Below are 24,971 nucleotides of genomic sequence, written 5' to 3'. Positions count from 1 at the left end.
TCCCAAGTACTACTCTGCTTTTAAGCCCTTTTTACAATCATGTTGTAACTGTCAGCTCTTATCTGTCTCCCAGGGAGGCTCTTCAATCCAATCAAGTATTTATTAAGCACCCTCATCGTCAGGCTGTCTTCTATGAATTGGGAATACAGTAGTGAGCAAAACAAAATCTCTCCTCTCATGAAGCTTAGAGTCTGAGGTAAGAAACTGACAAAATATATTTTATAGGAAATGTCAGGAAGTGACAAAAAGAAAAATAAAGACAGGAAACATGGATGCTATTGTGGAAAGGGTGGCTGAAGAAGTCCTCTCTTATTCAGTGATATCTGAGCATAAGCCTGACAAAAGTAAAGCAAAGAGCCATGCAGAGAATTAAAAAAGGATATCCAGTGAGATGTGGGATGCAGGCAGAGGGACCTGGAAGTGTGAAAGTCTCCTTGGAAACTTATTCTCCTTTTTATGTCCCCATTACTAACCAAAGCCCGGCAAAAGGCCAATGATTATTGCGCAAATTATTGCTGAGCTCATGGCCTGGTAGAGATATCACTCCATTTCACCACTAGTGGCTCACTTCTGCCTAGAGAAAAAGTACCCAGACTACTGAGGGCCCTATATTACTCTGCTGAGAATGCCCTAAAAGTAGTCTTTTAAGGCCAGCTCAAAAGCCACTCCTCAAGAATCCCTTCCATCTGTATTCTTATTGAATCTAGTTTTTACTTTCTCTGTGGTACATACCCTGTAATGCTTTATCTTCCAAGTAATTGTGTACAGACATTATCTTCCTTCAAACTCCTGAGATTCCAGATTATGACCTTTTTACACAATTCTGTTCATGAATTATCTAGCTCAGTGACTTGTGCATAAGGATAGCCCCCAACTGAGTAACCAAATAATCTCTACCAAGATTAGCAAAGTATTTAGAAAAGCTGCATGCCCACCAAAGACTTCAGGAGGGTAGGAAAAGAGGGTATACCTCTCCTTCCATGAAGGCTTATTAGTAGTTGTCACAGTAACGGTTTTCATAATTCTTTTGTAATGCTGTCTCATGAGTCTCCTTATCATTTTTCCTGGCTAAGTTGGGAGGTTACTCAAGTTCTCAAGGGAATTTCTGAAGCCTAAATAGATGCTTCTGGCCGGGTACAGTGGCTCACGCCTGTAATCCCAGCACTTTGGGAGGCCGAGGCAGGCGGATCACTTGAGGTCAGGAGTTCAAGACCAGCCTGGTCAACATAGTGAAACCCCATTTCTACTAAAAATACAAAATTAGCCGGGTGCAGTGGCGGGCGCCTGTAATCTCAGCTCCTTGGGAGGCTGAGGCAGGAGAATCGCTTGAACCCAGGAGGCGGAGGTTGCAGTGAGACGAGATTGCGCCACTGCACTCCAGCCTGGGCAATAGAGACTCTGTCTCAAAAAAACAAAAAACAAAAAAAAACCTAAATAGATGCTTCAATAGCTGGGAAGTGGGGAGTGGAGACAGTGACCTGATGTTAACAGAGCGGATGATTTAAGAGGCTGGCAGGGCCACACCCAGACATTATTCACTTTTCCCGTCCTTACCAGGTGCTCCTTTTCTCTATTTGAGCCTTTCTACCAACTCGCGTTTCTCTCTTCCAAGGACAGACCAAATCAAAAAAAAAAAAAAAAAAAAAAAAAGAGGGTGGATACAGAATTTTATTTTTTAGAAGAAAAGACAAACCATATTAACAACTTCCTTCCCTACGATATAAAATGCCAACAGTTACGAAAACAGATACTGAACAGTCGGTCCTTAGCTGCAATTTGCGGCAATGACTAGTGCCTCAACAAATCATAAAGTCACTGGATTCGGAAAATAACCTACTATCAGTAAGAGCATAAATACCCTCCTAACTCACTGCAAACAGTCCCAGGAGTGGAGACTGGGTAAGATCTGGAAATTCGACTTAAAAAAATTCTGAAGGGAGCAGGACAAGGAGGGGAAGTACCAAGCTATCTCCAAACACCCCTCAACCCAGAGGCGCTTTAATGAATCTCTACCCCCGACTTCCCCCACAACTTCTCCACATGCCCCTTTAACTCCCCTCTACCCTCACCACCCCTCCCAAGTCTTCGATTGCTTCCTCGGTTACCTGTTCCCTAAGTCTCGAAGCTTGGGCAAAACTCTGCAGCCGAAGCGCCGGCCGGCAAGTAAGGGGTGCTGGCAGAGAACACCGGCGCTCGAGTGCCGTTCGTTCCACCTCAGGAGAAACTCGCACCGCCCTCCACGCGGCCCCAGGACCGCGGCGTGAGCCCTACCAACTAGCCCCGCCCACTCCCTAGGCAGGCCCCACCCCCTCGGCAAAGAGCTTTTTTGCCCTTGGCAGGCTCCGTAGTCTCCGTACAACCTGCTAGGCCCCACACTTTCCGCGCCAGCTAGGAGTGCGCGCCGTGGGGAGCCAGTGGGTGGGCGGTCCTAGCGCTTCCCACCCTTGCTCCGGGCCTCTGCTGTCACACGCCCGGGGTGGCGAAAGGGTCGCCACCTGAGTCTCCATTCTGCTGCAGTGGTCCCTGCGTTACAGCTCCCTCGTGGTGCGCCTGCCGAGGCTGCGGTAGCTCCTGCGCCCCCGTGCTGGTGGCGCAGTCTCTGCTTGCTGCCGACCTGGCGGGAGGGTGCGAGAGCGCACGCTACTGGCAGCGTCGGTCTGCGTCCTTCCTCCTCCTGTTCTGACTCCCGCATCCCCCGGCCCCGCCTCACTCAACGCCTCCTCCCTGGCTGCAGGCAGACGGCTCCACACAGCCGCAGCGCCCGGTGTCTACACAGCCTGTGGGAGACTCGCACGCCCACACTCACCCCGCCTGGCTGCATCCCTGCCCAGCATGTCGGCGCTCGAGTGGTACGCCCACAAGTCTCTAGGCGATGGTATCTTCTGGATTCAAGAACGCTTCTACGAGTCGGGCAACCGTGCCAACATCTGGCTGGTGCGCGGCTCCGAGCAGGACGTGGTGATCGATACAGGCCTGGGGCTGCGCAGCCTGCCGGAGTACCTGTACTCTTCCGGCCTCTTGCAGGACCGCGGGGCCAAAGAGGACGCGGCGCGCCGGCCGCTGCTTGCCGTGGCCACCCACGTGCACTTCGACCACTCCGGCGGCCTCTACCAGTTCGACCGGGTGGCCGTGCACCACGCCGAGGCCGAGGCGCTGGCTCGCGGGGACAACTTTGAGACCGTGACCTGGCTCTCCGATAGCGAGGTGGTGCGGGCGCCCAGCCCCGGCTGGAGGGCCAGACAGTTCCGGGTACAGGCGGTGCAGCCCACCCTCATCCTGCAGGATGGTAATGGGCCCCCGCGGGCGCGCGCTCTCGTTAAGGGAGGGTATTGGGAAGAGACTGTACGAGTGCCGCATGTTGCAGACTTGCGTGGCCATAAAGGGGGTTATTTTGGCACCTCGCAGAACCACTTCTGTTACACCCTTCCCTAAGTAAAAACCTACTTGACCAGAGCCAAAGCCATCACAGCCTTCCCTGCCAGAGGCCAGCTCTGGCACTGTGTAGCAATTCTGAGTACTTCTTTGAAAGCCGGCACTACCCCTCCCTAGCCAGTTTCCTGAGTCGGCTGTAGTAGTAACACTACAGAGACTTGTGACTGACTAGGGATTTCTTATTCTTTCCCTAAGCACCTACCCGACATTTCCAGGAGCTTTCGTAGTGAGTAGACTTTTAAGGAATGACGCCCCACGGGGAGTGCATGTCATGATCTGTGCTTTTGAGAACTGCAGACTTCATCAGCTTGGTCACCACCGGGTATGGGCAGTTCCCACCTGTAGCCTTAGAAAGTCATCAGACCAGCGATTCCAATCCGCTAATGCGATTGGAAACCTCTCAGATAGGTTTCTGTTCTTGATGTTGACTCACGATTGCAAAAGCTTAATAGTAATCATAAACGTAGAATATGTCTGAGTCTAACTTTATGACAGATATCTGGTCCGGCTGAAAGCAAAGCCTGAGAAAGATCAATAAGGAAGTAATTTTCGGTAGAAGTAAATTATGTGTACTAATGCATAGGTAGCCATGGTCCTCTTTGGCTCTGTGAAAGACAAATATGGAATTCAGAGAGAAATTCATGGAATGAAAATAAATAGATTAGGGCCTCAGCCCATTTCCCTACGCAAGGACTTAAATAATTGAGCTAATTTGCCACATCAGCAATATTTGGTATATTAGTTTTCTATTTTCTTTTTAGTATACTTTTGATTTCATTTTATCCTCACAACACATTTAAAGTGAGGCCACTGACCTCCCAGTTAAATGGCTTGCCTGAGACAGATCATGATAAAAGCTAGGATATGAATCTAGGCACAATAGATCAAGGCATGCAGAACGTACATAAATCCTACCTCATAAATATATGATGATAATTCTGAGTAGAATGTGAAAGGCCCCTTCTTTCCTTTAGTGTGAGACCATTTTAATTACCAATTTGGTTTATTAAAACATGCGTCTATATAGTAGAAAAAGCCAGTTGCTGCAGTATAGTGAAGCTCACTTTATGACCAAACAATATGGCAAATAATGAAATATTTTACAAAAATCAGTTTATCTCACAGATGACATCTTACTCATTTGAGATATTTTAAAAATTGCAGTATTATATTGTACTACTTATCGGTGCTAAAAAAAAAAAAATTGCAAGATTCTGTACCTCAACCCCACCCAACAAAAGTCTTCATTAAAGTTTTAAATCTAAAATTTAAAAAAAAAAAAAAAAAACTGGTTTAGATGGGAGTCTTACATTATCTGACAATATGAGATGAAAGTACATGTACATTAAATTTTAATTTACATGAAAGTCACACCTAATTACTGTATTTCTTGACAAAAATGGGTACTTTTAGGGGTAAGATTTCCATGCAGTTGATGGGTATTCAGACTAAATTCTGACACCCGGACCAAAAATGTTTACATTAGTATTAAAATATACTTAAATTATTGAAAAGAATAAATTACTTTTGAAATTGACTTTTGATTCTGTATCAGCAATGGGAAATCAAAGGTGAAAGAATGATAGGGATTGTTTTATAGATGAAGAAAGAACCCATGTAGGCCTGAGTATCATGCAAGAGGTCACATCGCCCATCTCGGAAAGAGCTGGGACTAGAACCCAGGTTTCCAGTTGATGGTAGAATCCTAACATTTTGGGAGCTGAAAGGGGCCTGCAAACTACTTGTGTGGTACTTTAAGCCTTTAAAAGGGTGAAAAGAAAGCTTAATGTTTACCAGACACTTTGAAGGTGATAGTACTGTGTTATCAAAAGTTGTTTTTCATGAGGAGCTGGATGCCCCACCCTCTCAAGCAGTGTCTACTTTCCTCTCTTCTCAAGAATATTAATTTCCCATATCTTCTGAATGATGTGGCCTGCTAACTTGCTGTTAACATAATCCAGATGCCTGGGAGGATACATAAAATATTTGTATTAAAAATTTGTATACAGTTACACACATGAGCAGCATAAAGTATTCATTGCTTTGGTAGAATGCAAGGAGCTGAAATCATTTATTACATTTCCTTTAATGAATTGATGATTGCTTGTCATGGAGAAGCAAAAATCTGTGCACTGTATCTCTAACCCAAAAGCCAACTTGTAAATGAGGGACAAGGAGAGAACAGCCATATAATCCAGTGCATTATCTGGATGAAAAAGCAACTCGCCTTATTAATAGTGAAATGGTTATCTTCCTCTAAGATAGCAGTAGACCCTAAATTGACATAGCACATACCTCTTGAGTGGGCATACATCATTTTGCCCATTTTTCACGGATACAAAGTTCTGGCATTGTGATCCCTATTACATACATGTTTAAACCATATGCCCAGTGTCACCAAGATATCTCAGAGGCGTGATTTCAGGCGGACTTAAGTCATTTGCAGAGGCTAAAACAGGTTGTAGGAAGGTGGTGAATTGAACAGACACATCTAATTTGGCTCTCTTCCGAAGCACCATTAATGTACTGTAAAGAAACCGTGATTTAAATGTAAATCCCCATTGGCTGGGGGAACTGTTTCGGATGCTAGAAAGTAGATGTGGTGACTAAGTTAACAGTTTTATACTATGCCAGCAAAGGGAAATTAAGAGCCAATTCAGTTTCCACCGCAGAAGCCTTAAAAAACACAGGAATTAGCAATAGGCAGTACCTCAGTGGCAGCAAACGGAAGAAGAGTAAGTAGAATTTCTTGAAAACCTTTTAAGAAGCTCTTAAAACTCTAGTGAATGCCCCTCCCTCTCCCATCCAATTAGTTTATTCTCTAGGGATAGTAAAACAAAGGAGTTTCTTGATTGAAGGATGCCAAATTACTATTGAGCTTAAGGGCTCAGTATGGAAAACAGGAGAAAGAAAGAGTGTGTTTGTGTGTGTGTGTGTCCATCCTACTAGTTTCCCAGAAGGATGAGAGCCAGGCCTTTCCCCACCCAGGTAGGAAATTAGAAAAATGTTATCTAGGGAATCTGCCTCCTAGAGGAAAGACGAAGATACCAATGTAGAAGAATACCTAAGAAATCCTGGCCTCTTTCTCTACTGTGAAGCCTCAGTTACCAGGCCCCATGCATGTGCTGCAAGCAGCCTTCTTGTCCCCCCTTCTTTTTTTAAATTGATACCTAATAGTTGTAATTACTTGTGAGGTACGTGTGATATTTTGATAAATGCATACAATGTAATGATCAAATCAGGTTATTTAGAATATCCACCACCCTTCAAACATTTATGATTTCTTTGTGTCAGAAACATTCCAAATCTTCTAGCTATTTTTAAACATACAGTAAATCCTTATTAACTCTAGTCTATCAAACGCTAGAACTTATTTATTTTATCTAATTGTATTTTTGTACCCATTAACCAATCTCTTCATTCCCTTCCCCCACCCTTTCCAGCCTCTGGTAACCACCATACTAGCACTACCTCCCACATATGAGTGTGAACATGAGGTATTTGTCATTTTGTGCCTGGCTTATTTCACTTAACGTAATGCCCTCCAGTTCCATCCGTGTTGCTGCAAGTGACAGAATTTCATTATTTTTTATGAGTGAATAACTCCACTGTGTATATTGTCCCACACTGTCTTTATCCATTCATCTGCTGATGGACAGTTAGGTTGATTCCACATCTTGGCTATTGTAAATATTGCTGCAATAAACATGGGAATGCAGTTATCTCTTTAGTATTCTGATTTCCTTTCTTTTGGATGTATATACCCAGCAGTGGGATTGCTGGGTCATATGGTAGTTCTATTTTCAGTTTGTTGAGGAACCTTCATACTATTTTCAATAGTTGCTGTACTAATTTACATCCCCACTAACAATGTACAAGCATTCCCCTTTCTCCACATCCTTGTCAGCATCTGTTATTTTCTGTCTTTTTGACAATAGCCATTTTTACTCATGCCCCCGAACTCTTAAATAGGCAACCAAGCATTATTTAAAAAATCTGAGAAAATTCTCTAACATGAGATCAACTATTAAACAGCATAAAGCAATTCGAGAGTGGGGAACTATCATCAATATCATCAGGGGATAAGACAAGCTATTGCATTCAAGATACCTAAGAGTCAATAAGGATGCTTTAAAAATAAATAGTAGAACAATATTCACCAAAAAAAAAGCTCTTGGAATTTAAAAAATCAGAAATTACGCAGCAGTAGGTCTGGAAGATAAAGTTGAAAAACTTACTAAAGAGCAATAAAGGAAAATAGAAACCAGGAGAGAAAAAGACTAAAATAAGTAGGAGGATCAGTTTGGAAAATCCAGCCTTAGAATAATGGATGCAGAGAGAGGATAGAGACAGTGAAAGAAAAGAAATAGTAGGGCAGCCGAGTGCAGTGACTCATGCCTGTAATCGCAACAATTTGAAAGGCCGAGGAGGGCGGATCATCTGAGGTCGGGAGTTCAGCCTGGCCAAGATGGTGAAACCCCATCTCTACTAAAAATACAAAAATTAGCTGGGTGTGATAGTGCATGCCTCTAATCCCAGCTACTCGGGAGGCTAAGACAGGAGAATCCCCTGAACCCTGGAGGGAGAGTTGCAGTGAGCCGAGATCGTGCCATTGCACTCCCGCGTGGGCAACAGAGCTAGATTCTGTCTCAAAGAAAAAGAAAAAAAAAATAGTAGAGGTAATCCAGTAATATATCACACAATTAAAGGATATAAATTTTCCAGATTGAAAGGGCCCACAGAATTCACAGGACAATAGATGAAAACACATCCAAACCCAAGCATGTTACTGTAAAATTTCAGAACACTGAGATCAAAGAAGATTTTACAAGCTTTAAGAAATGTAAACAAAAGAGTAATGTACTCAGAATAGAATGGTTTTGGAGCTAGCAAAGAAGAAATCTTGCCTTCCAATTTGAATGAAAATGATTTCCAATCTAGAATTCGATATCCCACTATTAATCAAGTTCTCAAATTATTTCCCACATACTGTTACTTAGAAAGCTACTAGGATATGCCCCTTCAAAATAAGGGAGTGAACCAAGAAAGAAGTAATATAGTAAACAGGAAATATAATTCAAAAGAAAGCATCAGGAAGATGCAACAGATGACACTCTAATAATGATAGTATCCCAGACTTAGAGGGTCCAGATCAGAGCACTTGAATCATAATTCTTTCTCAGGGGGATGTGATGGTATGTGGAGAGTGGGGAGTAAAGAGAACTAAAAATCCTATTTCACAGTGAAGTCAATGGCTAACAAAATTTTAAAACCAAGAAATAATACATGCATAAAATCAGAGTATACCCAATTGATAAATATGGAAATGGAGTATAACCGTTATTTAGAGATAACTATATCTGGGAGAGGTAACTACCAGAAGAAATAGCTGAGATTGTTAAAAGTGGGTGCATCATGGAAGCAAGATTGGAGATAGAGCAAAAATGGGGCAAGTAAATTTTTTTCTTACATTTTAAGCCCCACTGAAATACATTTTAAGCCCCTCTGAAATATTTTATTTGAAATATGCACATATATATTTTTGTGTATAAACTGAAATTTTAAAAGATAGAGGATGCCGTGTTGGAAGAGGGTATAAGAGAAGTCTAGAAGGACTGGAATCTGGACAATTAAATCAGGATGAAGTTGGAAGGATTTTGTGTATGTGTGTGCTTGAGTGTTTATGATACACTTCATAGGCATTTCTGGTTCTTGTAAGAGAGGTGCTCATGAAATTCTATGTGTGAGCATTATCAGTATATTGAAAGCATTTTTAAAGCCACAGGATAATGGTAGAACTAATGATATTCAGCAACCATGGCCTTATTGGTTGCTTATAGTTGGTATCTATTTTGATGGGCGGGTACTTACATTTTATCTATTGCTAAATATTTTAATATCACCTGGATATAACCAAAGATCAATATGATTCTGTCCCTGAATTGGTCATTCTCTGTAGCTTCTTTTTAGGATCAGTCTTCTCTTACATTTAACCTTTCTCTACGTTTATTAAACAGCTGGTCTCCAGTAGCTCTATTACTAAATCAACTTAGCAATAATTTATTTGCCTTACCTGCCAGTCATACAGGAAATGGTAGTGGTTTGTAATCACTAGAGGTGCCTTAAATCTGGACTGATTATCCTATAAAGGAATTCTGGTCCCTTATGACTGGAATGTGAGGAACTCTGGAAGTGTCCGAAACCATCTTAATGTCACTACTGGGATTCAGACAAGACAAAATGGGTAGATGAAGCAGCAAACGAGGCTCTGCCCTGACGTAGATTTCAGCTACCCAGGACAGATGCCAGCTGGCTTTTTGCTCTTGTGTCCTGGCAGTACCATCAGGACAAAAATTCTTTCAGAGAATTTAGCCCTATGATTATACAGTGCTTGGCATCATCCATTAGAAAAGTCATTTAGGCATGATGACAGTGGTTCTAGATCTTTGGTATGCAGGAGCTTGTTAAAAATAGCAAGTTCTAGGCTTTAACACCTAAGTTTGGATGCTGTAGGGCTTGTGTGTGACAAAGGAATCCTTTAACAGTCCCCAGGTGATTCTGATGCAGAAGTTCTGCATACCATAATTTGTGAGATATATTATTTTATAGAATTACATTGCATAGCATTGTATAGTGCAGTTATGGCTATGCAGTATTTTACTTCATCCTTCTTTACATGTTGTCATAACTGAAGAGGCAATGCTGCCTGAGCAGTAGTTCTCAAAGCATGGTCCTCACCAACAGCTTTAGTGTTGCCTGGGAGCTTGTTAGAAATGTAGATTCTCGGGCACTAGTCTTATCAGTGCAGTAATTGGGGGTGGGGCCCAGCAGTCTGTGTTTTAACAAGCATTACAGGGAATTCTGATGCACACTAAAGTTTGAAAACTACTAGCATAGTTCCTTGCTTCCCAGACTTTCTTTCCCATAATCACCTTGGTTGTTTGTTCAGCATACAGATGTCAGACTCTTCCCCAAAAGATTAATTCAGAAACTTTGGAGTGGGTCTAGAAACGTGTGTGTTTAACATGTATTACAGGTGATTCTTATTGTTACCAGCAGTGAATCTATATGGGTCTGCAGCAATCTCACTTCTTGCCTCCCCAGAAGAAAGACTTCGACTGAGGGGCAGAAGGCAGAAGGAGAGACCGAGGCAAGTTTTAGAGCAGGAGCGAAGGTTTATTAAAAAGCTTTAGAGCAGTAATGAAAGGAAGTACACTTGGAAGAAGGCCAGGCGGGCAACTTGAGAGATCAAGTGCGCAGTTTGACTTTTTGCTTTGGGGTTTTATATGTTCTCATACTTCTGGGGTCTTGCATCTCTTCTCCCCTAATTCTTCCCTTGGGGTGGGCTTTCTGCATGTGCAGTGGCCTGCCAGTGCTTGGGAGGTGAGCGCGCGCAATGTGTTTACTGGAGTTTTATACATATTCACTTGAGGCATTCTTCCCTTACCAGTTGAATGTCCCTGGAAGGTCACATACCAGTTAAATGCCGTTTTGCCTCTTAATGCACATGCTTGAGCCCACTCACCCACCTCTTAAAATCTTATTGGGAAGATGCTGATCACCAGTTTCAGGTGTTTCTGTCTATTGGGAGACTGCTTTACCCTGGCATGAGCTGCAGCTGATTGAGAGAGAGTTTCAGCAATCACCTGACCATCACCTGACATTGCTGATGTGTGTGTGGGGTTGCGGAGATCCCTCTCCTGCCCTGCTTATGCCTGACCGTTATCACAGGCAAATTCTAGAAGTCTGGATTAGATTTGTTTTTCAAACTACTGCATGCATGAAAAACACCTGGAAAGCTGCTACTGCTGCTGCTGCTACTGGTCTTCAGATCATGCTTTGAGCAGTACTGTTGTAGAGACAGATCAGTTCACAATGGAAGGGGAAAATGATACAGATAATGACACAAATGGCTCTTCAAAAGCAAATAATTGGGAATTCAAAGTATTAAGAAAGGCCGTTTGGAAAATTGTTAAGGCTCTTGACTTTTGCCCAAAGGACCTTCTGTATGAGAAGAAAATAGCACTTTACAGGGCATAATATTATTACATTTCATCTCACTAGGAACTGTGGCCACGGTAGATTAGCAAACTACCAAAGAGACTCTCTACTGATTAAATTTAGTAAAACTTTAAAATGAAATTCTAACCAAACTGTTTTCCATTTCTCACTATGTACTGTAAAATTTTAGTCCTTTCTACCTGCCCCCCCTGCAAAAAATTCAGTCCGTTTTAAATCATCTTATTTAAGTACTAATGATTACCAAATAACAAGGAATTTCTTTACTCCTAAATTCAGAAAAGAAATAATGTGAATCCCTGGGCTTATAAAGCAAAAGCCAGAAGTACCAGCATATTCAGAAAATGTATTTGAAGCATTATGCTTATCTTTAAAATTACTGAATTTTTTGCATTCAGTTCTATTATATCCCTTTTAATAGCTTTTTATGAATTAGATATAATTCATATACCATAAAATTCACCCATTTAACATGTATAATTCAGTGGTTTTAATCTTTTCAGTTGTACATCCATTGCAGTCAATTTGAGAATATTTTTCTTACCTCTGAAACAAATAGCCCCTTCTTTTAGCCATCATCCCCCTCAACATCCCCAGCCCCCTATCCCCACCCCAGATTTGTCTATTCTGGACATTTCATTAAAGTGGAAAAATACAACGTGTGGACCTTCACAATTGCCTTCACTTAGCATTATGATTTCAAGGTTTATCCATGTTGAAGGGTGAATCAGTACTTCATTTATTTTTATTACCAAATAGTATTTCATTTTATGAATATGTATCATATTTTAATACCCATTTATCCATTGATGTACATTTGGATTGTTTCCACTTAAATCTTTTTAACAGCTTTATTAAGGTATATTTACACACCATAAATATACCCATTTTAAGTGTATGGTTTGATGAATTTTAGGAAATATATTCATACATGCAACTATAACCACAATTTAGTTCAAGAACACTTCTGTTAACCCTGAAAGTTTCCTCCTGCTTTTTTTTTTTCAGTCACCTACTCCCACCCCTGGCCTCACTGATCTGTTTTGTGTTGCTGTAGTTTTGATTTTCTGAAAATTTTCTATAAATACAATCATGCCATAGATAGATAGATAGATAGATAGATAGATAGATAGATAGATAGATAGAGTCTTTTTTGGCTTCTTTTGGATATTCATCCATATTGTGGCATCTATTAATAATTCATTCCTTTCTATTTCTGATAAATATTCCATTGTGTGAATATAGCATTTTATGTATCTCTTCACCTATTAAAGGTAATTTAAATCTTTCCAGTTTGGGACTGCTATGAATAATACTGCCATGAACATTCCCATACAAGTCTTTGTGTGGATGCATATTTTCATTTCCCTTAGTAGACACCTACGAACAGAATTCCTGGGTCATATTGTAAATGTACGTTAATTTTTTAAGAAAGTGCCAAACTGGTTCTCAAAGTGATTATACCATTTTATATTCCTAGCTACAGTGTGTAAGGGTTCCAATTTTTCCAAATCTTTTTCTTTTAAAAAAAAATTTTATTTCAATTGGTTTTTGGAGGAGCAAGTGGGTGTTTGGTTACATGAATAAGTTCTTTAATGGTGATTTCTGAGATTTTGGTGTGCCCATTACCGAGCGGCATACACCGTACCCAATGTGTAGTCTTTTTTTTTTTTTTTTTGAGACGAAGTTTCGCTCTTGTTGCCCAGACTGGAGTGCAATGGCATGATCTTGGCTCATTACAACCTCCACCTCCTGGGTTCAAGCGATTCTTCTGCCTCAGCTTCCCAAGTAGCTGGGATTACAGGTGCCCGCCACCACGCCCAACTAATTTTTGTGTATTTAGTAGAGACAGGATTTCACCATGTTGACCAACCTGGTCTTGAACCAATGTGTAGTCTTTTATCCCTCACCACCCCACACCCTTTTCCCCAAGCCCCCAAACGTCAGTGTATCATTCTTTTGCCTTTGCGCCCTCATAGCTTAGCTCCCACATAATGAGTGAGAACATATGATGTTTAATTTTTCAATCTTGAGTTCCTTCACTTAGAGTAATAGTCTCCAATTTCATCCAGGTTGCTATGAATGCCATTATTTCATTCCTTTTTATGGCTGAGTAGTATTCTGTGGTGTGTATATGTGTGTGTGTGTGTGTGTGTGTGTGTGTGTATGTATCACATTTTATTGTTGATTGATGGACATTAAGATGGTTCCATATTTTTGCAGTTGCAAATTGTGCTACATTTCCATGTGAAATTTAGAGTCAGACTTTCAGTTTCTTCGAAAAAAGATCAAGATTTTGATTGAGATTATGTTGAATTTTTACTGGTCATTACAGTAGCCACTAGCCATGTATGACTAGCAAATTTAAATTAAGATTACCAGATGTGGTGGCTCACCTGTAATCCCAGCTACTTAGGAGACTGAGGATGGAGGATCATTTAAGGCCAGGAGTATAAGACTAGCCTACGTAACAAAGTGAGATCTTGTCTCTAAAAAAAAGTTGTTAAGTTAGCTAGGCTGGTGTCATATACCTGTAGTCCCAGCTACTTGGAAGGATCCCTTGAGCCCAGGTGTTCAGGGGTTACAGTGAGCTATAAGCAGGCCATTGCACTTCAGCCTGAGTGACAGAGATTCCATCTCTTTAAAAAAATAATTAAGATTGGTTAGAATTAAAATTTTAATTCCTTAATTGTACTAGCTTTATTTCAAGCACCGTTAGCCACACCATACTGAACAGTATTGAGAACCAGTATTTCAGTCATTGCAGAAAGTTTTCTTAGGCACTGTAGCTATTGGAAAAATTGGGTTACATTACCATCATAGCAATATTGAGTCTTAGTGATATTGAGACAGTCAGTAAGCATAGCCTATCTCTCCTTTTATTTAGGTCTTCTTTAATTTCTCTTGACAGTGTTTTTGTAGTTTTCATTATACAGTGTTCATATATTACAAAACATCTTTTGCCAAATTTTTTCTCAAGTATTTTACTCTTTTTGATGCTATTTTGAGTCAAATGTTTTAAAATTCATTTTTGATAGTAATTTGTAGCATGTAGAAATAGTTTATCTTTGTATGTTGATCTTGTATCCTGTGACATTCCTCAACTTGTTTTTTAGTTCTCTAGCTTTTTCCTACTTTACGTAGGATTTTCTGTACGTAAGATTATGTCTAAATAAAAACAGATTTACTTTTTCTTTTCTAATCTGTGTGACCTTACTTTCTTTTTCTTGGCTTATTACACTGTCTAGGATCTTCAGTATAATGTTGAATAGAAATGGTAAGAGCAGACATCCTTGCCTTGTTATCTTAGGAGACTTTCTATTCAAAGAGGTATTACCTATAGGTGTTCATAAGTGACCTTTATCAAGTTCAGGACCTTCCCCAACTATTCCTAGTTTGCTGGAAGTTTTTATCATGAATGAGAATTGGAGTTTGTCATATGCTTTTTATGTATCTATTGAGATAATCATATGGCTTTCTCCTTTATTAATACGGTATATTACACTAATTTATTTTCACTAGCTCAACCAAACTTAATATTTCTGGGATAAACTCCACTTTGTCATTTTCCTATTTATAAGTTGCTGGATTTGATTTGCCAATATTTTGTCAATAATTTTAAGACTGCATTCATTAGGTATATTTGTGTATAGGCTTTTGTTTTGTTTTGTTTGAAAGAGTCTCCTTTTGTTGTTCAGGCCGGAGTGCAATGGTGCCATCATGGATCTCTGCAGCCTCAAACTTCTGGGCTCAAGCAATCCTTCCACCTCAGCTTCCTGAGTAACTGGGACTACAGGCACAAAACACCCTGCCTGGCTTTTTATTATTATTATTATTATTATTATTATTAATTTTTATAGAAACGGAAGTCTCATTATTTTGCCCAGGCTGGTCTCGAACTCCTGGCCTCAAGCAATCCTCCCACATGTTGCCAAAGTGCTGGGATTACACAAGTGAGCCACTGCAGCAGGCCTGATGTTGTTGTTATTTTAATATATTGTCTTTCGCTTTTATGGGGGTAATAACTGAGTTAGATTTCTCATCTATATTCTGAAAGTCTTTATATGGGTTGAAATTATTTAGGGTTGAAATTGTCCTGTTTTAAAATGATTGACAGAATTGATCAATGAAGTCTTCTTTGAGCCCAGACTTTTCTTTATGGGGAAACTTTAAATTGTTAATCAATTTATTTGCTTGATATACCTTTATTTAGACTTCATTTCTTCTTGGATCACTTTTGATAATTTGTCTCTTTTTAAGAATATGTTCATTTCAAGTAAGTTGTCAAATCTGTTGGCTTAAAATTGTTCATAATATTCCCTTATTCTCCTTTTAATTTCTTCAGGGCCTATAGTAATGTTCCTTCTTTCATTCCTATTTTAGCAAATTGTATCTTCTCTAATTTCTTCTTGATTTGTCTAGCTAAAGGTGTACCAATTTTGTTGTAGTTTTCAAGTAAATAACTGTTGGTTTCATCTGTTTTTCTTTGTTGGTATTTGTATTCATTTATTTTTGCCCTGTCCTTTATTATTTCCATTAACACTTACTTTGTGTTTGATTTGCTCTTCTTTTCCTAACTTCTTAAGATAGTAATTTGATTATTGATTTTAAACATTTAATCCTTTATAAAATAAGTATTTAAAGCAATAAATTTTCTTTTAAGTACTGCTTCAGCTGTATTCTATACATTTGGATATGTTTTGATTTTGTTTTCATTCATTCAAAATATTTTTATATTTCCCTTTGATTCATAAACTATATAGAAGTTTGATGTTTGCTTTACATATATTTGAATATTGCCTATATTTATTTTTTTCTTCCTAATTTGTTATTTTTTGCCTATTAAAAACACATAATAAGGTTGGGCATGGTAGCTCATGCCTGTAATACAGCACTTTGGGAGGCCAGGGAGGGAGGATCACTTGAGGCCAGCCTTGGCAACATGGCAACCAGCCTGGCCAACATGGTGAAACTCCATCTCTACTAAAAATATAAAAATTAGCCAGGCGTGATGGCACATGCCTGTAATTCCAGCTACTCAGCCGGCTGAGGCACAAGAATTGTTTGAACCTGGAAGCCAGGAGGTTGCAGCGAGCCAAGATTGCACCACTGCACTCCAGCCAGGACGAGAGAGCAAAACTCTGTCTCAGAAAAAAAAAAAAAAAAAAAAAAGACTACACGTTATCAATTTTCTGTTCATTTTGTTATTTGTAATTTAATTATGTTATAGTAAGAGAACATACTTTGTATGATTTTATTCCTTTTACATTTATTTATTCTTGCTTTATGGCCTAGCTTTATAGCCTGTTGAATATTTCAACTGCAGTTGAAAAGAATGTGTACTTTGCTATTTTGGAGTAAAGTGTTTTATTTTTGTCAGGTCAAGTTGGTTGATAGAGTTGTTCAGGTCTTCCATATCCTTTTTGATTTTCTGTTTACTTATTTTATGAATTACACAGAGAAGAATGTTGAACTCTCCAAATATAATTGTTGAATTGTTTATTCTTTATTTCTGTTTGTTTTTGCTTCATGTATTTTTGGTGATATTTTAGGTGCATGTACATTTATAGTTATTTGTCAATGTATTGATTTAATGCATATTATCATAAAATTAGTAATATTCTTCATGTAAAAATCAATTTTGTCTTACATTAATATAGCTGCTCTAGTTCTCTTAAAGTAATATTTAATATGGTTAAGCTTTTCAACCTATTTGTGTTTTTGGCCTTATAGTTTCTTTCTTGTAGGCTGCATATATCGTGATTTTTAATCCAGTCTGACAATCTCTGCCTTTTTATGTTTACCAAATCCTGGTTATTACACCATTTTGATTCTTTTATTAATTTTTTAGCTATATATTTTTAAATTTTTTCTTGTGTATGTGCTCGCACTAGAGATTACAGTATGAATCTTTTAATTTACCATGATTTACTTCAAGTTTATACTAATGTAATTCCAGTGAAACAGAGCAATTTTGCACCCATGTAGCTCCATTTCCTCTCTGCTGTCGGTAACTGAAGTCTGAGATTTAACCCTATTTGCAAGTTAGCCTGCCAGAGTTTAAAGTATTATGACAGAAGACTTGAGGTTCCTGGGTCAGAGATTATGGAGATTATTACTCACATATTAGAGCATCATCATTTATATCAATTCCTCAAGCCCTAATTCTGACAGGGTGATACAACAAGAGGCAAAATACAACAAAATTCCCTAGAGCAACATTAATTAATTGTGTCAACAGGATACTGGTACCATAGATGTTCTGAAAATTAAAAGTTTCATGATCAAATAAGTTTGAGAAATTGCACAACTATATCTACTTTGTGTATATCCACAGTATACATTCATATAATAAAAGCTCAAAGAAGTCTTTCTGAAAAGAAAGCTGCTGAATTTTCTTTAAACTGAGAGTTCCTCAAATTATTTGACCACATAATTACCTCCTTTTCATTTATGTCTCATGATAGCCTGTAGAAATAGTGTTCCACATTACTTGCTTTGGCAAACACTGGTCTAGCAAACAATAGGAATGAACCATAGGCAGTTTATTTTAAAATCATCATTAAGAAATACAGTATTTATGAAATAAAGTGTCATCCTTCCCAATTTCTTTGGAAGCATACAATGCTCTTCTGTGCTTTAAATGCTAAGTCAAGTATACAACATGTTTATTTGTAAACTCTGTTTCCATTTGTAGGGGATGTGATCAACCTTGGTGACAGACAGCTCACTGTTATGCACATGCCTGGTCACTCCAGGGGCAGTATTTGCTTACATGACAAAGACCGAAAAATTCTCTTCAGTGGAGACGTCGTGTATGATGGATCACTGATTGACTGGCTCCCATACAGCAGGATAAGTGACTATGTTGGGACCTGTGAACGTCTAATAGAATTAGTGGACAGAGGTCTGGTAGAGAAGGTGCTTCCCGGGCACTTCAATACCTTTGGTGCTGAAAGGCTTTTTCGATTGGCTTCTAACTATATCTCAAAAGCTGGGATATGTCACAAAGTTTCTACTTTTGCCATGCGATCTCTTGCAAGTTTAGCTCTACGTGTAACAAATTCTAGGACCTCACCGTAGTATCTATACTGATAATATATTTTGATTAATTACATACATTAATTCATTCTGTACTATTTAACTGATTAATAGTGAGCATTTCATGAAGTGCTTTTTATACCACTATTATATATCAGAGAAAGATTGAGAATGAATAAGCCAAAAAGAAAATTGTTAAATTGTTTTCTTTCTTCTAAGAAAGAAGCCATTTAATACGCTTATACTTTGCCAAAGCTGTCATCTTGTAATGTATGCTCTAGAAATGACATAAAGGTTTATGGGGAAGTAAAGAGAGATTCTGTGGCAAGAGAAAGAACTGCTCCTGCCTCTGTTTGTCTTGTTTTATTTCCTAGATGACCTAGGAAAAAAGGCATATAGAGTATTATGTTTATACTTTAAACTTGATATTTTTAGTGTATTATTTAAAGATAAAGATTCTTGGGTTTAAAATACATCAGAATTAATATGAAGTAACACTGAGAATGACAGCTAAAACGTTCCATTGTTATCGTCCTGAATTTTTTATGCTTCATTTCATTTATTTATTCTTTGTGTAATTATAGCATACATGACATGTAATATAACTTATGAAAAGTACAGTGAATTTTGCTTTATTGCAAAGCTTTAAATATAAATTGCAGAGTGCTTCAGTATAAAGCTACTATATGTTGTTGTTTGTTATTGTGTAAGTAATATTTTCAATTATGAAAGTGAAATGCAAATGTCTGTAATCTAACTACAAATTGTCAGATTCTTAAAAGGACACTGTCAGGCAAATTTGAAAATATACACATTGAGAATAATTTTTTATTATTATATCCTATTTTAATATTAACAGCTATTATAAACAAAATTTTTCCTGTTAAATAGCGACTTCAGTATTGTGTTATGTTTTACAGTATTAAAACTACTATGAAGATCTGCAACTATTCTTTTACTTAACATGCATATGTACTACAGAGGGATTTTTAAATTAATTGCAAAATGTGCATTAGCTATTGACTTAGAGTGAATTGCCTTTTGTATCCTGATTCACAACACCTATTCCTGTTCAGTATTCTTTGTCTTCAATAGAGAAGTCTACATTCGTAAAGTCATAGAAAAGGTTATACCACTATTTAGTAAAATGTTTTAGTTTGGTGCTCTTAATAATTTGTTAAAAGGCCTTTTAGAATATTTCATAAAGGGTTTTAAACAGTTTTTTCCCACTGCCTTTTTATTACTGACATAACTAAAACCAAACTGAAATCACTTTGGAAATCAGATTTTTTAATGTTAGGAAGATCCAGCAATTTTGGTTTCTGAAAAATTATGAAACTTTTCTACCCTACAGATGCCCAGGTTCTTTAGTTTTTTATTCATTCAACTCACACACACATAAACATATACATACACAAACACAACCCCACATGCAAACACACACAGTCACATATATACATGTGTAGCACAGCGCTAAACACTGTGGAGGCTTAAAAAAGTCAAAGACGACATTATAGCTAAAAGTTGAAAGCACACAAAATATAAATAATAGTATATGCAAGTTAATGTACATTATAAGTGCATGTAAGGGACATAAATGGAGGGGTGTGAACTTTGGTTAGGCAGAGTTTACTGAAGGAGGGGTTTTTGAATCAAATTTGGAAGGATGAGCTTGTTAGATGGTCAGGGTAGGAAACAAAACAATCCAAGAACAGGGATATAAGCATTGCTAGTCTAGAATAGTCTATTCCTTGTGAAAATATAAATTTAATTTTCAGGAATCCAATATATTCCAAACACCAGATATTTAGCATGAGAAAAATTGATTTGTGATTGTGTATATGAGTCATTCTTAATGGGAGACAAGCTGAACTGCCACATGCCACCAAATGAACCTTTACTTCAATCAAAAAGGAGGGTATGATTGGTTCAATTATATTAATAGGATATCATGGGCATTTCTCTATGATGGTCATTCAAGGCAGTAGGTCTGTTTCAACTGAGTGCAACATTGAGAATAATGATTTGGTTCAGGGCAACTACAAATAATCACTTACTAAGCCTTAAATAAAGCCATTATTTTTATATCAGTAGCACAAAGGAAAACCAAAAGTCCTTAACCATTGATCATTTTTATCATATTTTAGGCCTTTTTTTAAAAATCAGGGTATAGTAGGCACTAAGTTTTCTTAGGAAATATTTAAACCTGCTGAAGGATTTATTTATAAAAAGTGCAATTTTTCAAAACACATTGATTTTTTTTTTAATTTCCCAATTTTTTCAGTTTTTCGAATTGTACCACAACATGGAACTGTGATATTTTACTATTACTTCAATGTGAATAAATTGGGTAAAGTGTATCATTTATTGAGTGCCCATGCTGTACATTTAAAATATGCTTTATTTAATTTAATCCTACTCCCAGCACCAAAAGGTAATTGACCAGCCTCAGACAACACAATTTTGGACAAAGCTGGTAACTGAACACAGGTCTGTCTGCCCCACACTTCTCTTTCTCTTGTATCTGCACAATAGCAGAAAATTGGCAAGGTGTATTTTTATTTTCCAAGATGCCACATGTGCCAAGAATAAATCAAACGATGCTAAAGCATAACAATAACATATCTTTAAAAAGCTTTTCAAAATATATTTTCATCCTGACAGTGACCCTTGTAACTTACGATTTTTGGAAATACTAGTATGTAAGTATAATACAAAGTTGTCAAAATGTTAAGACATTTAGAAGTAATTTTATTATTTATATTGTTAATGCTTAATCATTGGAAATTCATTTCCTTACTTGATGTTTTCTTTCAACTGGGAAGCCTAAAACAAACAAAAACCTTGTGTGTTATCCTGATATAGTTGACTAAATGACTGTATTTGTTCTTATATGGATAGTAATATGAATGTGACATGCACCAATTGTCCTATTATAATTTTCAGATAAGTGTAACTAAGCATTTGTATAATAAATATTAAAGTAGTCATTTTATTTCAATCTATAATTGATATTTTTATAACATTAGCAAGTTTCCATTTAATTTCTTGCAAGGATATTTCCTGTACAAAGTGCAGTTTTGAGAAGTTTATGGTCAATAAGACACTAAATTTGTGAGAAAGAATAGAGAACCCAGAAACAGAAAAATACTCATATAAGCCTTTTGTAATTAAGAAATATGACAATTCAAATCAATGGGTAAAAGATAGACTGTGCAATAAATGTTACCATTGTTGATGTGGGAAAAATGCCCCTGCCATTATAAAAGTAAATTCCAAATGGGTTAAAGACCTAAATGTGAAAATCAAAACCACACATGTATTAAAAGAAAATCATATTTAACACGTTGGAATGGGGAAGATCTGCCTTACATAGACACAAAAAGCAAAATTACATCAAAATTGTAAATGTCTTAGAATTTAGATGAAATAAAGTTAAAAACAGATTTTTAAAAAATCACAATTTGTATAACATAATTTAACAAATATAAAGAATGCCTACCAATCAGTAAGCAAAAGATAAACTACTGTAAGGGAGGAAAGACCTTTCTTCTCCCCTCTTCAGTTCTATAGCTGTGGCTGTGAATTAAACTGACAAAAGACAGATTAACAGGAGAAAAGCATAAGCATACAAATTTCATTTAATGTTAATATTTTTATGTGTACACACAGGCCTTCATGACCCATAGAAGCAGATAGGCCTGAGCACTTATATACCATTTCAACAAAAAATGACAAATTGTGGAGATGTGACAAGACAAAGAAAAGTGGAGTTTTGGCTAAGGGTGGTAAATTGTGGGAAAGTGAACAGAAAATATATGGGAGAAACCAATGGAAGATAAGGATTACTTTAGGTTTGTTTATGCAGATTTATTTTGGCATAACTCTTCATCTCCAGTGAGAAAAATGTCCTCTTTATGGTATGGTGGAGAAGGGTACCTCTCTCATGGGAAGTGTATGCCCTGCTTTTGGGTAGTAAGGGGGCATCTGCATTTTCTCAGTTACCTTCAGTTCAAAATATTCAGTATACCAAAATGGCATATTTGGGGGCAGCATGTTCTGATCCCCTTCACTACATACTATAAAAAATGGGTAAATTGGGCCAAGCACGGTGACTCATGCCTGTAATCCCAGCACTTTGAGAGGCTGAGGCAGGTGGATCATGAGGTCAGGAGTTCAAGACCAGCCTGACCAACATGGTGAAACCCCATCTGTACTAAAAATACAAAAATCAGCCAGGCCTGGTGGTGCATGCCTGTAGTCCCAGCTTCTTGGGAGGCTGAGGCAGGAGAATCGCTTGAACCCAGGAGGCGGAGGTTGCAGTGAGCTGAGATCACATCACTGTACTCCAGCCTGAGTGACAGAGTGAGACTCCATTTCCAAAAAAAAAAAACAACAAAGACGGGTTGGGGGTAAATTGTATGAACAGGTTACTCATAGAAGGGGAAAAACAAATATATAAACATATAAAATAACACTGAACCTCACTAGTAACCAGGGAAATACAAATTAAAGTAAATGAGATAGTTTAACCAGATTGGTAAATTTTAAGAATATGGAGTACTGGTAAGAGTAAGTGGCTATTTCATGCTGTGCTGCCAGAAGTATAAAGTGCTGCACCTTTGGGGGGCAATTTTGAAGTATGATTTGGCACCATCAGACTTTGCCTTAAGAAGGGCAGTTTGAGTATACACACTGCCCTCTGCTCTTTTCTAAAACTCTTAATAAAATGACAGGAAAGAGGTTTTTTTTAATGGCATAAACTCACAGGAATAACAAGAATGGCAAAGGAGACAACAGCAACAACATTTCTGGACACCAAAAAGCTGATGGATGAATGAAAACTGATTTGACAAACCCAAGAAAGCTGAAAACTAGGCCAGGGATGAGGAAAGCCAAGAACAGATCCTCTAGCACAAAACCCCATAAAAAGCTTAGAAATTGATATTAGGTGACTCTGAGAGGGAGGTTAAAGGTCTTCTTCATTCAAATTTTGTTTGTGATTTAGACCACGAAATCCTTACGCTATTAAGCAATTTTCTCTCCCCAACTTCAGGGACTATTGGGGGTCAATACAGATTTGCCATGAAGTAAAGTATGCTATAGTTTCAGGCCACTGCACTTGGATGAGCCCCTTCCAAGAACCCAAGAAGAGCCTGAGATATATGTTAAAATGGTCTTTTTTTTTGTTCTTTAACAGGGTCTGACTCTGTCACCCAGGCTGTAGTGCAGTGGATTGATCACAGCTCATTGCAGCCTCAACCTCTGGAGCTCAGGTGATCCTCCCGCTGCAGCCTCCCAAGTAGCTGGGATTACAGGCATGCTAGTTTTTGTAGTTTTAGTAGAGATGGGGTTTCACTATGTTGCCCAGGCTGGCCTCGAAATCTGAGTTCAAGCAATCTGCCTGCCTTGGCCTCCCAAATTGCTGGGATTTTATAGGCATGAGCCACCCTGCCTGGTAAGTCTTTTTTTTTTTTTTTTTTTTAATTTGCAAAGGTAAGTTATTTTTGTATTCGTTCTCTCAGAGCCCCCAAATTCCATACGCTTCAGGGCCCACAAAACTCAGATCTGCTCCAGGCTAGAGGATTTTTAGTTAGAAAGGTAAAACAGTGGATTTTTATTTTGAGGAGACTAAACTTTATTAAGACTTGGGCCCTATATTGAAAAAAAGAGAAATTTGGCAAAGGTTAATATACAACAAAAGTCCTGGCATGGTGGTTCACACCTGTAGTCCCAGCACTTTGGGTGGCCCAGGTGGGTGGATCACCAGAGGTCAGGAGTTCGAGACCAGCTTGGCCAATGTGGTGAAACCCTGTCTCTACCAAAAATACATAAATTAGCAAGGTGTGGTGGCGGGCGCCTGTAATCCCAGCTACTCGGGTGGCTGAGACATGAGAATCCCTTGAACCCGGGAGATGGAGATTGCAGTGAGCCAAGATCACGCCACTGTATTCCAGCCTGGGCAACAGAGCAAAACTATCTAAAAAAAAAAAAAGTCTGTATACAAAAGTAAAGACCCACCATTCCCAGACTCTTTTGACGTAGTTCAAAGAATGCATGTAGGTAGCATCACACCCTCCCAGCAGAAGGCTGAAAGAGTCTTTTTGCAGAAATTTGACTCAAGAGAAAGAACTTCATGATATTGAATCTGGAGTCCCCAAGGAAAGGGCCCAGGGAGATTACCCTGTAAGGCAGCTCACAGTTGAGACTCCTTTTCTTGCCACTCCTACCCCAGAAACTCTAAAGTCTTCTACTGATAATAAGTATCTATGTCAAAAGCAAACAACCTACGGGGGAAGGGGAAGGAAATAAGTGGAAAACAAACACTAAAAGCATTATGAGAATAAAGTAACAGGACATCAAATTAACATTAAAAATCGAGAGTTCATTTATACATACAACGAGTTCAGAAATATTATTTATTTATGTAGGTATTTTTTGTTTATGAGATGGAGTCTCGCTCTGCCGCCAGGCTGGAG

The 24,971-nt window shown here is 38.4% G+C and overlaps 2 protein-coding genes across 7 annotated transcripts in view; one reads left to right on the top strand and one right to left on the bottom strand.

Annotated features, from left to right (window-relative positions):
- The window catches only part of POLR3G (RNA polymerase III subunit G), a 41,950-nt gene extending 38,754 nt beyond the window's left edge, over nucleotides 1-3,196 (bottom strand). For 4 of the 6 annotated variants that reach the window (XM_003899914.3, XM_031666292.1, XM_009208759.4 and 1 more), the window contains exon 1: nucleotides 2,106-2,353. The gene's annotated coding sequence lies outside the window, so the exon portion shown is untranslated. Of the gene's footprint in view, nucleotides 1-2,105; nucleotides 2,354-2,495; nucleotides 2,608-2,806 lie in introns of those variants that run through there. The other 2 variants (XM_009208757.3, XM_021939548.2) reach the window with 2 other exon arrangements.
- On the top strand, nucleotides 2,352-21,497 carry MBLAC2 (metallo-beta-lactamase domain containing 2). The gene is made up of 2 exons (XM_003899915.5): nucleotides 2,352-3,286; nucleotides 18,149-21,497. Exons 1-2 carry the CDS (start codon nucleotides 2,833-2,835, stop codon nucleotides 18,532-18,534), a joined length of 840 nt encoding a protein of 279 aa, XP_003899964.1. The 5' UTR covers nucleotides 2,352-2,832; the 3' UTR covers nucleotides 18,535-21,497.
- Nucleotides 21,498-24,971: the final 3,474 nt, after the last annotated feature.

The sequence above is a fragment of the Papio anubis genome, chromosome 5, assembly GCF_008728515.1.
Source record: "Papio anubis isolate 15944 chromosome 5, Panubis1.0, whole genome shotgun sequence".
Taxonomy (NCBI): domain Eukaryota; kingdom Metazoa; phylum Chordata; class Mammalia; order Primates; family Cercopithecidae; genus Papio; species Papio anubis.
Note: the sequence above shows the minus strand (reverse complement) of the source record. Positions and strands in the feature narration are given on the sequence as shown.

Excerpts from the sequence above, each read along its gene's own strand:
- MBLAC2 (XM_003899915.5), top strand. The coding sequence starts at position 2,833 with ATGTCGGCGCTCGAGTGGTACGCCCACAAGTCTCTAGGCGATGGTATC. Across the intron at positions 3,287-18,148 it reads CACCCTCATCCTGCAGGATG|GGGATGTGATCAACCTTGGT; the intron begins GTAATGGGCCCC and ends TTCCATTTGTAG.